The sequence below is a fragment of the Strix uralensis genome, chromosome 19 (assembly GCF_047716275.1).
Source record: "Strix uralensis isolate ZFMK-TIS-50842 chromosome 19, bStrUra1, whole genome shotgun sequence".
Classification (NCBI taxonomy): domain Eukaryota; kingdom Metazoa; phylum Chordata; class Aves; order Strigiformes; family Strigidae; genus Strix; species Strix uralensis.
The window spans coordinates 6,607,695-6,620,506 of record NC_133990.1 but is presented as its reverse complement, the minus strand read 5'-3'; the positions used below and the strand labels follow the sequence as shown (position 1 = coordinate 6,620,506).

Sequence of the window (12,812 nt, the reverse complement as noted above, 5' to 3'; positions counted from 1 at the left end):
CCCTGAACCCTCTGCCATATGATTGACCCTCCTTGGACTCAGTCACAGCTTCTACTGATCAGTAAGAAAAAAATCCAGTGGTGACTTCTCCTTCATTCATAAGCCTGCAGGCAGCATTAGTTTTGCTCAGAGCATTCAGCGTGGAAAGCGAGAACCCCAACCTCAGGGATTTTGTTATGGGCTGATCTTTCTATCCTTGCTGCGGAAGGGCAGCATCTCCTCAAGAAAAACAAAATACCATGAAGCCAAAGGTACAGGGGCAGCCCCTCAGTGTTATATGTGCCTAACAAGCAGGAAGGTGACTGATGACATCACTTGCTCCCTGGAGCTTGTCTGTCATTTGTGTGACAAAATGATATAATGGGGAATTCTCAGTCAGACTGGGAAGTCAGCCAGTGCTTCCCCTTGGAAATGTCTGTCTCTAATTAGACATAATGATAATGAAGTTTAATTGCTTGAAGTGCTGATCCTGGTGCCCAGCACCTGCCTCAGATGGCTCTCCCCAGAATTGTAGGGTTTTTGTAATTTCAGACAGTGCAGTTCAGCCACTGGAGGACAAGAACACAACGGCTCCACAGCTCTGCTTGTGTGAAAGAGCACGCCACTGTTGCTTCCCAGGCAGACGCTGCCCCAGCTCCTGGCTCTGCAGCAAGTACTTGAAATTCAGACATGCTGAGACCTTCCTGGTTGCTCATTCGGTGGGTTCCCGTGCTCTGCTGGGGGCCAGCAGTTCCTCCAGCCCAGGGGATGCAAAGCTGGGCAGGACTTTTCCAGAGAGGATCCCTGCCTGCTAGAGGAAGGGCTGAGCCCCCTCACCTCGCAGGCAGGCACAAAGCCCTGCTCCCAGACAAGACTTGTCTCACTCCCAGACAAGACTCATCCCTGCCAAGGTCCAGAAACCGCTCCAGAAGACCAGGCTTAATCTGCCTCACCTATTGGGATGGGAACAGCCCCATGATGACCTCGGGATGAACAGAGGGGAAGTCACCTGTCACTGTTGGGACTGATTTGAACCTCAGTAATAAAAGCCAGGCATATACACTGCTTTGCCTTGGGTCATTTGTCTCTAAATGAAGCATCTCTCATATAACAAATGGTGCCTTCCTGGGCCATACATCTTGCTGTTTAAAGTGCCAGACGGCTCTGGCAGGCTTTCCCCAGCTCCTCCTGGTTTACAATGAGCAAGGGGTGAGTTTGCCTGAAAACAATTTCCCTGATGCAAGTCAGGGTTGTAACAGACATGAAGACTTCTCCCCCCAGAGAGTCATAGCTTTTTCCACCAAGCCAGGGATATTTCCACTTCAGTGGCTCACAGAAATGCTTTTGTATGTTAAGCCAGAGACTGACAGAAGCAAACATCAGTGGGTGAAATCTTCTGTAGAAGGAGCAGACCCCAAGGTCACCATCATCTGTAGGTTTTTCCCACCTGGCCCATGAATATCACCCCTTTATTTTGGGCAATAGACCTTGTTCAAATGCCTTGATCTGTGAAAAAAATAAAATACTTTAAAAAAAAAAATCAGTTAACTTTTAGCAAATGGTAGACCTCAGAGGGAACAGAGAGGGAACCATGGGCAGTACGGTGATCAGGCATCCCTGAGGATGTGCCTCAGTTTAATTGTCTGTCCATCTGGTGTTTTGGGAGAGAAAGAGCAAGCTGAGCTCTGAGAGTGGGATGTGGATGTCGGGGGTGCTGAAATACCTGGCCAAGACAGCAGAGGTCACAGGACTCAGGGGCTGATTTTTAACAGAGGAGGAACCAGAGAAAATGAGAGGAAGGGAAAGAAATCTGCCTTTGTTCATCCGTCCTTTAGTGCTGAAGCGTCCTGGACACAGTGGTCAGTCCCCCTCACTGGCGTGGGGGAATCACCCGGCTTCAGTTGCCAAGTAACCACCTGAGCATTGTCTAAGTACCCTGGCAACCATTCCATGTCAACTGGCCACCAACAGCCAGTGGCCACAGTCACGACTGGGGCAAGGACGGTCCTGGAAGGCGGAGGCAAGAGGCACCCAGGGGCTCATCCCCTGCCCGGCTGCCTTTCCCACTGCTAAGCTCTCAGGCTTGCAGGGCAGCTCCCGGGCTGACCTGGGAGAGTAGCAGTGCCAGGAGAACCTGGGCGCTCTGGGCCCTGCTGGTGGCTGGAGTGATAGCCACCATGGAAGATGAGGACCTGTTGGCCTATTTCCGCACACACTACAAGCAGCACCTCCTGCCCTTGCTCAGGTGAGGGGGTCCTCCATCCACCTCCTTCCCTTCCATTCTCTTCTCCTGTCTCCTCCATCGCTCCTCCCACTGTGGCAAACTCCCATCCCTTATCTCCACCACTTCTGTCTCCTTTTGTACCTCCCTTCCCCAGCCCTGTTCCTCCCTGTCGCACCTCCTTGCTCTGTCAGTGGGATCCATGCTGGGGGAGGGGTGAGGATGCCATGCTGCCAGATGGGATCTGAGACAGCGTTGCTTTGCTCTGTGTCCTGGGTGGGGTGACAGGGCAGGGCAGTCCAACACTCTGCCAAGGTACTGGACCCAGTGTGTAACCTCGAGGAAAACTTCTCTGGCAGGGAACTCAGACTGACAGAGGAGGACTCCCCATCTCCATTTATTCGCCTTCAGAAGAAGAAGAGACAAGACCAACTGATGCACAAGGTTCTGGAGGTGAAGGAAGAGGTGAGAAAGCTGGGAGGGTGCTGGGGCATGGTTGTGAGGGTTTGTGGTTTTTTGGAGGGCAGCAGTGGGCAGGTGACTGGCTCTAGGTGCAGGTAGCCATATCATGCTCACTCTGGTGCTGCCAGGCCTTTAGGGAGAGGATGAAAGTCATATCCTGCCGGTGGAGGGACCTCCACGCCAAGGAAGCTCAGCTGAAAACCTACATGGAGAAATCTGGGAAGATTTTAAAGGTACACCTGCCCCTGATCAGCTCGGCTGACATAAGCCTGAGCCACACCACCACCTCCTCCCCTCCCTTGGGGAGACAGTCTTGGGCCACCATGTCTGTCCAAGCCTGCCTTGAGCCTGGAGGTGTGAAGAGGCCTGGCAGGGCTTTTTACCTCAGATGTGGAAAGCCCTGGTAGGGATTTGGCAGAAGAGAGCTTGTCCTGAACCAGTGTGATCTCCTGGGTGCCCCAAACATCCCCCAAGAAGGGTCTCAGCCTGTGCCCATTGTTGACACCCATGTGTCTTCCAGGGACAGATACCAGCAGGTCTGAAAATCAGAACGCCATCCCAGGTGTCTGTCTCCAAGACTGAAGGGTCAATGCAAGAGGGATGGCCTCTTGCATTTTTCACAGGGAGTGAAAATGCTCCCAGGGGTGCTCCAGTACTGGTCTCTCCTCTGTGAAGGTATCTCCTCCCAGTGCTGCTGAGTGACCCAGCTCCATCTTCCCTTGCCTTCCTTTGCCTCTGTGTGTGTGTGTGTGTGTGTGTGTGTATGTGTGTGTGTGTGTTGGTGGAGGAAACTTCAGCAGGAAAATGATAAGATCCAAATGAAAGCTCTGAAGAGAGCCGGCAAAGAGAGGGAGATGAAGATACAAAAGGAGAGTGAGCTTTTGAGAGCTAAGAGGGAACTGGAAGCCCTGAGAAATGAGCACCGGAAACTCTCCAACAAAGTGCAGAAGTACTCCATCTTCAACAAATATCTGGAAGATGTAGTGAAGATCTCACAGGTGAGTTCAGATATGAGATAGACAGATCATGGCCTCAAGGAGGGCCTTACATGGGTGTTAAACCTAGAGGAGATAATGCAAGTCCAGGGAAATCGTAACACTTGGTCAAACCCAGAGACTTCAGATGGGATGGAAAGAGGTTCCCTGCAACTAACGTGAGCCAAGGGGACCAGTTAGGGGAGGAGGACCAGAAAAGGAGGTGAAGGCCTGACAAAACAAAAAAAAAATTCTTAGAAGGGGGAAAAGCACAGGGCTGAAGGGAATGGGGACCCCTTTGTGTCACTGTTTCATGTCACATTGATAGTTTGTGAGAATTGAAAAGCTGCCTGGGAATGGGAACCCAGGCACTTGTCAGAAAAGCTGTGCCCTCTCTCAAGGATACCCGGGCATCACTCCATGCATCGCTCATACTCCTGCAGTCCCAGCTGCCCCCCTCCCAAGTCTAGGTGACTCAGCGCTGGCAATTGCAGTTGTGCTTTGTGTTTTATCAGAGCACCACTCACCTAGGGTAGAAGTGCAATATCTCACCTCGCTTATGGCAGTGACAGCTCTGGGACTGTCACAGTGGGATGCCTTCATACAGGGAACGTGGCAATGCTCACAGACCAACTGGGGCAGTCTCGTCAAGAAGGGAAGATCTTTCAGCTGGGGAGGTGTTGTCCCTGGTCAGGGGAGGGTGCCAAACAGCACGGGACTTGCAGTCCTGATGAGGGGAAGGCAGGGGGATTACTAACACTTGGAGCCCTGTGCTGCAGTTTGAGGAGATCCAGGACGTCATTCAGCACTACAGGATGCCACTGAGGACACACAAGCACCTGCTGCAGGCACAACAGGGATACAAGGAAATGTCCAAGCAAGCCAAGGTGCTCCTGGACCAGTACACAGCAGAGAAAGAAGCTGAGATCCTGCAGTACAAAAATGAGCTGGCGCAACTCCAACTATGTTTTGATGAGGCTCAAAGTGACATCCTTCTCTGGGTGAGGAAATATGGGGTGGGCAGGGGAAGATCTGTTTTCATCCTTTGCACAGCATCTGCCTACCTCTTCTCCTCCCTCCTTACCAGTCCAAAAGTGACCAGACTGGTGGTAAACTGGACTGTAATGAGGCACATCGATGTGTAGCCAGTGCTCAGTGTTCAGAAATGCCCTCAGCTCTGCTGGCCTCTGCTCCCCTTGTATCACCCTGCGGAGGCCTTGCCAAATTCCCTTATTGGATACTCCAGGATCCAGGAGTTGGATCCCATCAGGCAGAGCTGGAAAGAAGGTCTGGGAGGGTGGCAGTGGGATGTGTTGCTCCCAGAGTATCAGCCATTCCTGCTGTGGGGAGTGCAAATGGGGCCTGCAGGGAGGACCTGCCAGAGTGAGGACTGCAGGAGCTGGCAGAGAGATGGGGAGGCTCCTGGGGCAAGGAGCAGCTGTGGTGATTCCTGGATCTGCTTCCACCAGACAAGCTGAACCACTTCCAGTGCAGCCCTGGGCAAGAACAGGTTCTTCCTGGCAAAACAGATGAGTGTAGAAGTTAGGGTCTCCAAGCCAGGGTCCCCAGTGCTGAAGCAGCATCTCTGCTGGGGCATGTCCCCATGCTGCATATCTCCTTTCCTCTCAGGAGACTTCCTGGGCCAACATCCAGAACACGACTCGCAAGAAAACCCTGAAGCTGGGGACCATCAAGCTGGCCATCTTAAGCCTCTTCCAGTGCATGAGCACACAGCTGAAAGCAAACCTGAACGTGCCAATGGATGACAGCCACAGGCAGCTGGACATGGTAGGCTCAAGCCAAACCCCTTCTCCCTGTCCAGAAAGAGGATCAGTAATGACTCTCAGCTGCCCAAAGGGAGGGAAGAGCCCGTAGAATGTGCCTAACAGACACCTTCCTTTTCACCTGGGCTCTCTCTTGGGCACAGGGAATGGGCAGAGGACACCAGGCAAACCTGTCTCATCCAAGGAGTCAGAGAAGGGTGTGGATCCCTGTGGGGGCAGGAGTGGGAGCCAGGCAGGCTGGGGCAGGGGATGCAGGGGATGCAGATCAACACATGGCCAAGATTTGGTTTCATTCACCCTTGCCCTGAACTCAGGCTCACCCAGAAAAGCCCATTCTGATGGTGCAGATCCAGCAGGGCAAATGCCTTATCCTCCTGCTCAGTTTGGTTGGTGAAATGTGACCTCCAAAAGGGCCAACAAGCTCCCCTGTGCCTCCTGTTCCCACCCCTGCTCTGAGCTCTGACATCTCTCTTCCCCACCCTAGATTCAGCGGTTTATCCAGGACTTCACAGAGATCTCTATGGAGGTGAAACAGAAGGACATGCAGAACCGCCAGCGAGCATCTACACCTACAGAGCTATAAGGGATGTGCCAACATGACCTGCTCTGCCAGCAAAGGCTCAACAGGGTGGGAAGGGAAAGAGGACAAAGGGCCCTACAGATATTGTAGACTCCACCATAGGTTACAGCAGTGAAGTTTCATACCTTTCTGGCTCTTCTGTCCTACACAGTTGCTAACACCTTTTTTACTATTAAAAATAACCAAATATTTTAAGGTGTCTTCATTTCCTGGGAGGATTGAAAACATCAGAGCAGCTCCATCCCACAGCTTCACCCCAGATGCCATTCAGAAGGGGTGCCTTCCCTGGCAGATGGTATTCTGGTTGCAGGAGACAGTGTCCCAGCAAAGCATGCAAGATAGGGAGAGCAGGCTGGGACAGGAGTATAGTCTCAAATAGGGATTAGTACTAGTGTTCACATTTGGACCTCCTACTCAGCCTAAGCCCTGAGATATTTGAGAGGGATGTCTCAATGGGGTGGGGGGACTGTGCTTTGGGAGAGCTTCAGAGATTTTCCACCACTACACCCAGCACATCTTTGGGTGTGGATTTCTCTGCACAGCCATGTGCTATGCAGTAAAACTCACCTTCCCCCTCAAGCTGTTAGAGAAGGTGTGGAGAACAGATCTAGGTGAAGGATGAACCAGCCAAAGCTATTGCACCACGCATTTAGCCACTCATCGTGAGTGCTAACATGATGAATACAAAACAAAAGGACTAAAAATGACTCTGGAGACACACTGTGGAGTTCAGGCCAGTCTCAGAGTCTTTTGGGGAGGACATTTTAATGGACCAAGGATCCAATGACATTAGCTCACAAATTTTGAGGCGAGACCATTGATCACATGTGCTTGCTCCCTTCCCTCCTGTCCTGAGCCAGTGGATTCAGCTAATGCATCCTCCAGAAAAGTCTGAGTCCAGCTGGTCTATGTTTATAAAGCCTGGGGGTTGCTCAGGCACCTGACCCCTTCCTTCGAGAGTGAAGAAAGCACAGATTAACTCCCTCCCTTCCCCAAATCTGTGCTTTCATGAGCGACAAGGAAAACGGATGCACCTCAGAGCTGGTGCTGGCTGCTTGTTTGGAAAGCAGAGGAAGGATTAGTTCAGGGCAGGAACACCTGGTACAGAGGCTGCTCCCTGTGTGTCTTTGCTGTTGCTACCTCTGCAAGTTTGAATTCATAGGTCAATTAGAAACATAGTACCTTTGGTCAGGTCTCAGCAAGAACTCACCCAGGAAACCCAATTTCCCTCAAGCCTCTGAGCTCAGCCCCATGTTGGGCCATTGAAGCTTAGCACGTTGCCATCCATCACCAGAAAATGACCCTGTGCAGTGTCCACAGTGATGCTGGTGCAGAAGAAAACACAACAGTGAAAGCCTTCATTGCAGGTGCAAGGGCAGGAATTGCTTCTCAGCTGTTACGTGTGGAAGAAGAGTTCATTTCTTTCTGAAACCTTGACATGTAAATGCAGTGTGGGCCACGACGTGCCCTATGTTCTTCTGAATACATCCCCAGAGCAGTGGGAGGTGAATGGCAGTTCGCATTTCAGATAGCAAGGAAAAGTAAAAGCTGTTGCAACTCTATGTAGCTACCATGTGCCTACACTTTAATGATTATATTATGTTCATTCTGTAAAGCAGGGATAATAACTATCAGGGAGGGGCAAGAGTGGGCTGCTCCTCAAGGGAAGGAGCTAAGGTGACAGCAAAGCAGGCAGGAGGATATCCTCACTGACAGGATGAGGTGGTATGCGAGCAAGAGCAGAAAGCTTCATGGCTGTGTCCAGTGGTTCCCAAGCTAGTCTGCAGTGATGAGGCAGGTCCAAGGTGAAGCCAGAACGTCAAGTCAGCAAAGCAAGGTGAGAATCATCCAGGTACAAGGCTGAGCACAGGCTTACCTGCAAAGCAAGGACCAAGGACAAGGATCTAAGAATAAATGTAGCTCCCGAGCAAAGCAGAAGAAGCTTCAGTGAAGGCTCCACACAGCTCCTTCTCATGCCTTATCTGTTTTTCCAGCAGTCTGATCCCAGGTTACATGGCTGTCCCACATCAGGGCTGACCTTGAGCACAGGCAACCAAAACCCTGGCAGGTGGGGAAAGGCTCACAGAGCCTGTGGGTGCACTGAGAGCCCTGGCATTAACACCTCCTTGCTGTGGGCTGGGAGTCCCACAGTGCGGACATTTGCCAAGGCCATATTGCTTCTTGTGGCAGGAGCCCAGATTCATGTCCTACTCTTCAGTACTGTGGTCTGGGCTCTCCTCTGCTTGGTGTGCATGTACACGGTCCTTGCTCCAAGGACTGCAGGGTGGAAGGAAGAAAGAAATGCCCAGTCTGGGAGTAGAAGCAGCATAGAGGAGCCCCAGGTCACCCAGGGGATGAATAACAGAGTTGGGAAGAGGTTGGTTTTTTACTCATTGGCTGCCCACAAGGAGGGGTATTTAGTTGCCACATCAACAGAGTGGACCATGGCTTAGGAGCAGGAGTTGAGGGTCATGGGACGATATGCAGGGGGATAAAAGGGATGAAGAAGAGGTGGGGTAAGGGTAAATGGGAGGCTTTCCCTTGCCTTTGGTAAAGACCCTACACGGGGCTGTGGGTCTGCAGTGATTCCTTGCATGGGAAGAACTTCCCACAAATCCCAAAAGGGATATTCTTCCTGCTGCCGTGTCTGGGCCTTCTTCCCCAGCAAGCAGACACCTTCAGCCTGGCTCTGCTCTCCGCCACGGCTGGGACCACAGAGGTGGTCTTGAGAGGCCTTGCAGAGCACTTCAGGGTGGTGAAAATCGATTTATCAATGGGAAGCAAATATATTTCTTTTTGTTTGCATGGAGTGATCCAGTGCTCAGCCCTGGGACTAGGCCTTATGAGAAGCATGTCACCTCCTTGGAGGCAGCAGCTCACTGTGACAGGGCTGGATCTGAGGCCCTTCACCCCACAGTCAGCAGCATCCTCAGATGTTGGCCTTCCCTGCTCTTCTGTGAGACCAAATACAGCAACAGAGAGAGAAAAAAACAAGCTGGAGAGAGTGAACCTTGCTGAGGCCCTCAGGGGTCCCAGATGTTGGTAAATGTCTCCACAGGCACTGGTGATGATACGAAGAGCTGCTGCCTGCACAGGAAAAGTCAACTCATGACTCATCTGAGCAGACGTTTGTGCCCTTGCATCTCATCTCAGCAGTGACATATCCAAAGGGACCAGGAGCATTTACACCCATCCTGAGAGGTGACTCAGCTGTCCCATCTCCTGTCACCCACAGCCACCCCCTCACCCACTTTGATGCATCCCAGTAGTGGCAGCTGACGGGAGGTAATGGGAGCTAATGGGAGCTAATGGGAGAGGAGCAGCTCTGCCCAGCCACTGAGGAAGGCAGGGGGCTGCAGCTCTGAGCCTGCTACTCTGTGAGTGATCATCTGAGGGCATGGCTGTCTCCAGGCTGGGCTTATGGAGAGGACAGACTGACGGGCCAGGTTTCCTGAAGTCCACTGGACACTGGGTGCTGGTCAATTTGGAGACTTGTCTCTTATCTGGATGCCTGAGCTGAGCTCTTCTGAGGAACTTTCAGCACGTGACAGAAAGACAACACATTGGTCCAACCAGGCACTTTCTGATCTGTTTCAATATATTTTCTTCCTTTCATTCAGCAGACAGTGTCCATCTGTCAGCCAGTACATCACACTCAGCATGTCCCTTACAGCTCTACTCAAAGGCCAAGTTGAAGACCTGTGCTCCTGACTGGTCCTGATGGCCTGTCTGCTCCTGCTCAGCCCCAGCACCCCTCACCATCTTGAACATGAAGCCACAGCACGTGTGGATGCTGGTCTGCAGCATCATTTGCTGGAAATGCTTGGTTCTGTGGCCCCATCCATGCCCCCACACAGTGAAATGCCTGATTTTAGAAAGTCAGAGACCAGCAATTGAAACTTGAGGGCAGACTTTGCCTTTTCTTATGTGCCATTTGTGCCACAGCAGCAGAACAAAGATAGCAGATCCTCCCCAAAACAAAGTCCTTACCCAGGCATGAGTAAGCCATACTCAAGTCCCATATTTCTGGGAGGCATTGCAACTAACTCTTCTTCCTCCATATCGCTGGATGGATGGCATTGCTCCTCAGATGCAGCACTGTGACCTTCTGACCAGCTGAGCAAGTTCCTGAAAAGAGTCAGTGTCAGGCTGTCTGCCACAGGGATTGCAAATAAGCTACTGGAGGGAGAAACCAGGAGCCCAGGGATCTCTGTGAGCACATCAGGGGAAGGGAGTTATCCCCAGAGACCTACCAGATGTCTTTGTCATGAGCAGAGTGGTGGGACAAAGCTGTGTCTAACACCAGCCTGGATTAGACCCAGCCAAGCTGCTGGAAGGACAGAGAGGGGTGACACAGAAGAGATGCTGTCTCTGGCCTTCTCCTAGGTGGGAAGGCATGACAAGAGGGTATTTCCTTGACTGCTCCAGAGGAGATTTGATTCCTGTCTGAGCCATGTCTAGTGGTCTTCATAGCCAGCAGCACACTCAAAGTGATGAGACCACCACAACAGCACTTTTTGACTTTTCAGCCCAAGTGATTCTGTGTCCTTGTACAGATGAGACTACTGGAGAGGCTCTGACCAGCTTATAGAGTACAGGTTGTGCCCTGGATGGCTACAAGATGTCTAAATAACCTGAGTTCCTCACCTCTCCTCACATGACAAGGAACACCTATAGATGCCTCTTCAAGAAGCCTTGGCAGGAGATTGTGCCCATGGGTTAAAGGGGACAAGGCCGTACCCCAAGTGTGCACTGTCACTGTCATGACTGAGGTGAAGGGATCCTTGGTCAGGCTGGCCTGGAAGGGGAACCAGGGGTATAGGGGTGGGGGGGACAGACACTGGCTGCTCCGGCCTATGAAACTCATCCTTCCTCTTCCCTTTCCCAGGCAAGCTGGGAAGGAAAGAAACCCTCTAAGGCAAAGCCAGCCGAGACATCCCCAGCTGATCAGAAGGACAAGCTCTGCTCTCATCACTTGTGAGATGCCAGAAGATGCCAAGCTAGAGCTGTGCTGGTCCTGGAGTTCTGTTCCAGAGAGGCAACTATCAGGGTTGCCAGGGTTTCCTGGACCATCCACCATGCTCCCCTTCTCCTGCTTGCTGGAGCTGTCCTGCTGGCTCAGGGACCTCAGCACCAGCAGAGGAGATGGCAGGACCCACTGCCCGAACACAGTGTGCTGAGCATCGCAAAGATGCCGTTCCTACCAGCTCTATTCTCTTTCTTGGGCTCTGTTCACTTTCTTGTGACTCATGATGCCGTGGGATATGGACGCAAAGACTAAAATTACCTAATCAGGTATCAGGGTTTTTCTTCTGTGATGCTGTGGATAATAAACAAGCTTTTTTGTGTTAACAGCCTGACTTCTCCCTGGGAAATTGCAGGGTTTGGATTTGTTTGCATTGTGTTTTTTGGGTTTGGGTGGGTTTTTTTGTAAGATTTTTTTTTTTCTCTTGGCACAGAGAAGAGATGATTAAAGTATTGGCTAAATCTGCAGTCTGTTTTGCCTCTTGTTGATGGAAAATCCCCAGCACATTGAGTTGTTGTCATTCGTTTAATCTGGACTCTGTCAACATTTCCTCTGGAGCAGCCTACTCTTCCACCAGTGTGGGCATGAGCTGGCAACGCCAGTGCTCACTGCTGCACTCCCTGCTCTGTGGGACAGCTCTGCCCCAGCACTGATGGTGGGATTCCCACTGGAGCGGCTTGTGCCCCAGAGCGGCCAGATGCAGAGAGGCCACCATGCAGTGCAAGAGACAGGGACACGCTCTGACACAGAGCACGGCTGTACCGAAAGACACTGTCAGGTCCGGATCCCTTAGGATGCTCACCTGGAGACCTGCTACCTCCCCTCTTAGGCATTCTGCAAGGAGGCATGAGGACAACCCTGTGCTAGCACTGACAACTGTCTTCAGAAGTGACTTCAGAAGACACTGCTGGCTTGTTCACCCCATGATTAGCACTTCCCCGGGACTTGGTATGCCAAGCACCATTGGGTGCCAGATGGCAAAAGACATGGAAGTCATTAAACCCGAATTAGAGCATTGGTTTTGTGCATTCCAGCCACCTGCTCCAAGAGAGGATGTGGGTGCCAGAGCTTCCTGGTCCCCTCTCAGCAGTCGCTGGCATAAAAGCACGTCGCATCTGTGAGTGACTGCAAGCTTCCCAGGTCCTACACAACTGACAAGACCCAGCAAAGCACAGACTCTGCCCCACCTCTCTGCTCCTACTCAGCCCATCTCCCACCTCCTTGCCTTCTCCAGCATGTCCACCATAAGGCACTTCTCATATGTTCATAATGACCCATCCCAAGGACAGGAAACACCGAAATCCATGAGATCCTATGGTTTGCAGGCCTGCCAGTCCTGCTTCTCCTTCTGAGAGCACTTGGGGGCGGGATACAGGAGGGCCAAGAGAAGAGATGGTGCAGCCAGACCCCCTTCAGTGCTCCACTAAGCAAAATGCCACATATAGAAGACGATGTTCCACAGCCTCCCTATGAATGGTATCATTGAGACTTGATGAGGACAGAAGGCTGTTACCAGTGAAGAAATATATCAAAAGAATTCAGGGCTCTGAGCATTAAAGGGTATTAACCCAGGAAGGCAGTTTCTTGCCTTTCCAAAGATTTTTCAGGCTGCCCTAAAAGTGCAATGTTAGGTCAACAGCCAGAAATGGAAGGGCTGGATATCTTGCTGCAGCAGCAGGAGCTGCTCTGTGCACCTGCAATACCAGGTGACTCCAAAGTCCAGCCTGACTATTTAGGATCTTGTTTCTGTTCCACTTCAACCACCCTGCTGTGACACAGCCTGAGA

General features: G+C 51.7%; 1 protein-coding gene across 1 annotated transcript; it reads left to right on the top strand.

Moving 5' to 3' along the window:
• Positions 1-1,570: 1,570 nt before the first annotated feature.
• Positions 1,571-6,003, top strand: CCDC42 (coiled-coil domain containing 42). The gene is made up of 8 exons (XM_074889090.1): positions 1,571-1,577; positions 1,951-2,224; positions 2,560-2,665; positions 2,791-2,895; positions 3,463-3,660; positions 4,416-4,637; positions 5,266-5,424; positions 5,905-6,003. Exons 1-8 carry the CDS (start codon positions 1,571-1,573, stop codon positions 6,001-6,003), a joined length of 1,170 nt encoding a protein of 389 aa, XP_074745191.1.
• Positions 6,004-12,812: the final 6,809 nt, after the last annotated feature.

Coding starts and splice junctions, on each gene's coding strand:
- CCDC42 (XM_074889090.1), top strand. Junction 2,896..3,462: donor AATCTGGGAAGATTTTAAAG/GTACACCTGCCC, acceptor AAACTTCAGCAG/GAAAATGATAAGATCCAAAT. Junction 4,638..5,265: donor AAAGTGACATCCTTCTCTGG/GTGAGGAAATAT, acceptor CTTTCCTCTCAG/GAGACTTCCTGGGCCAACAT.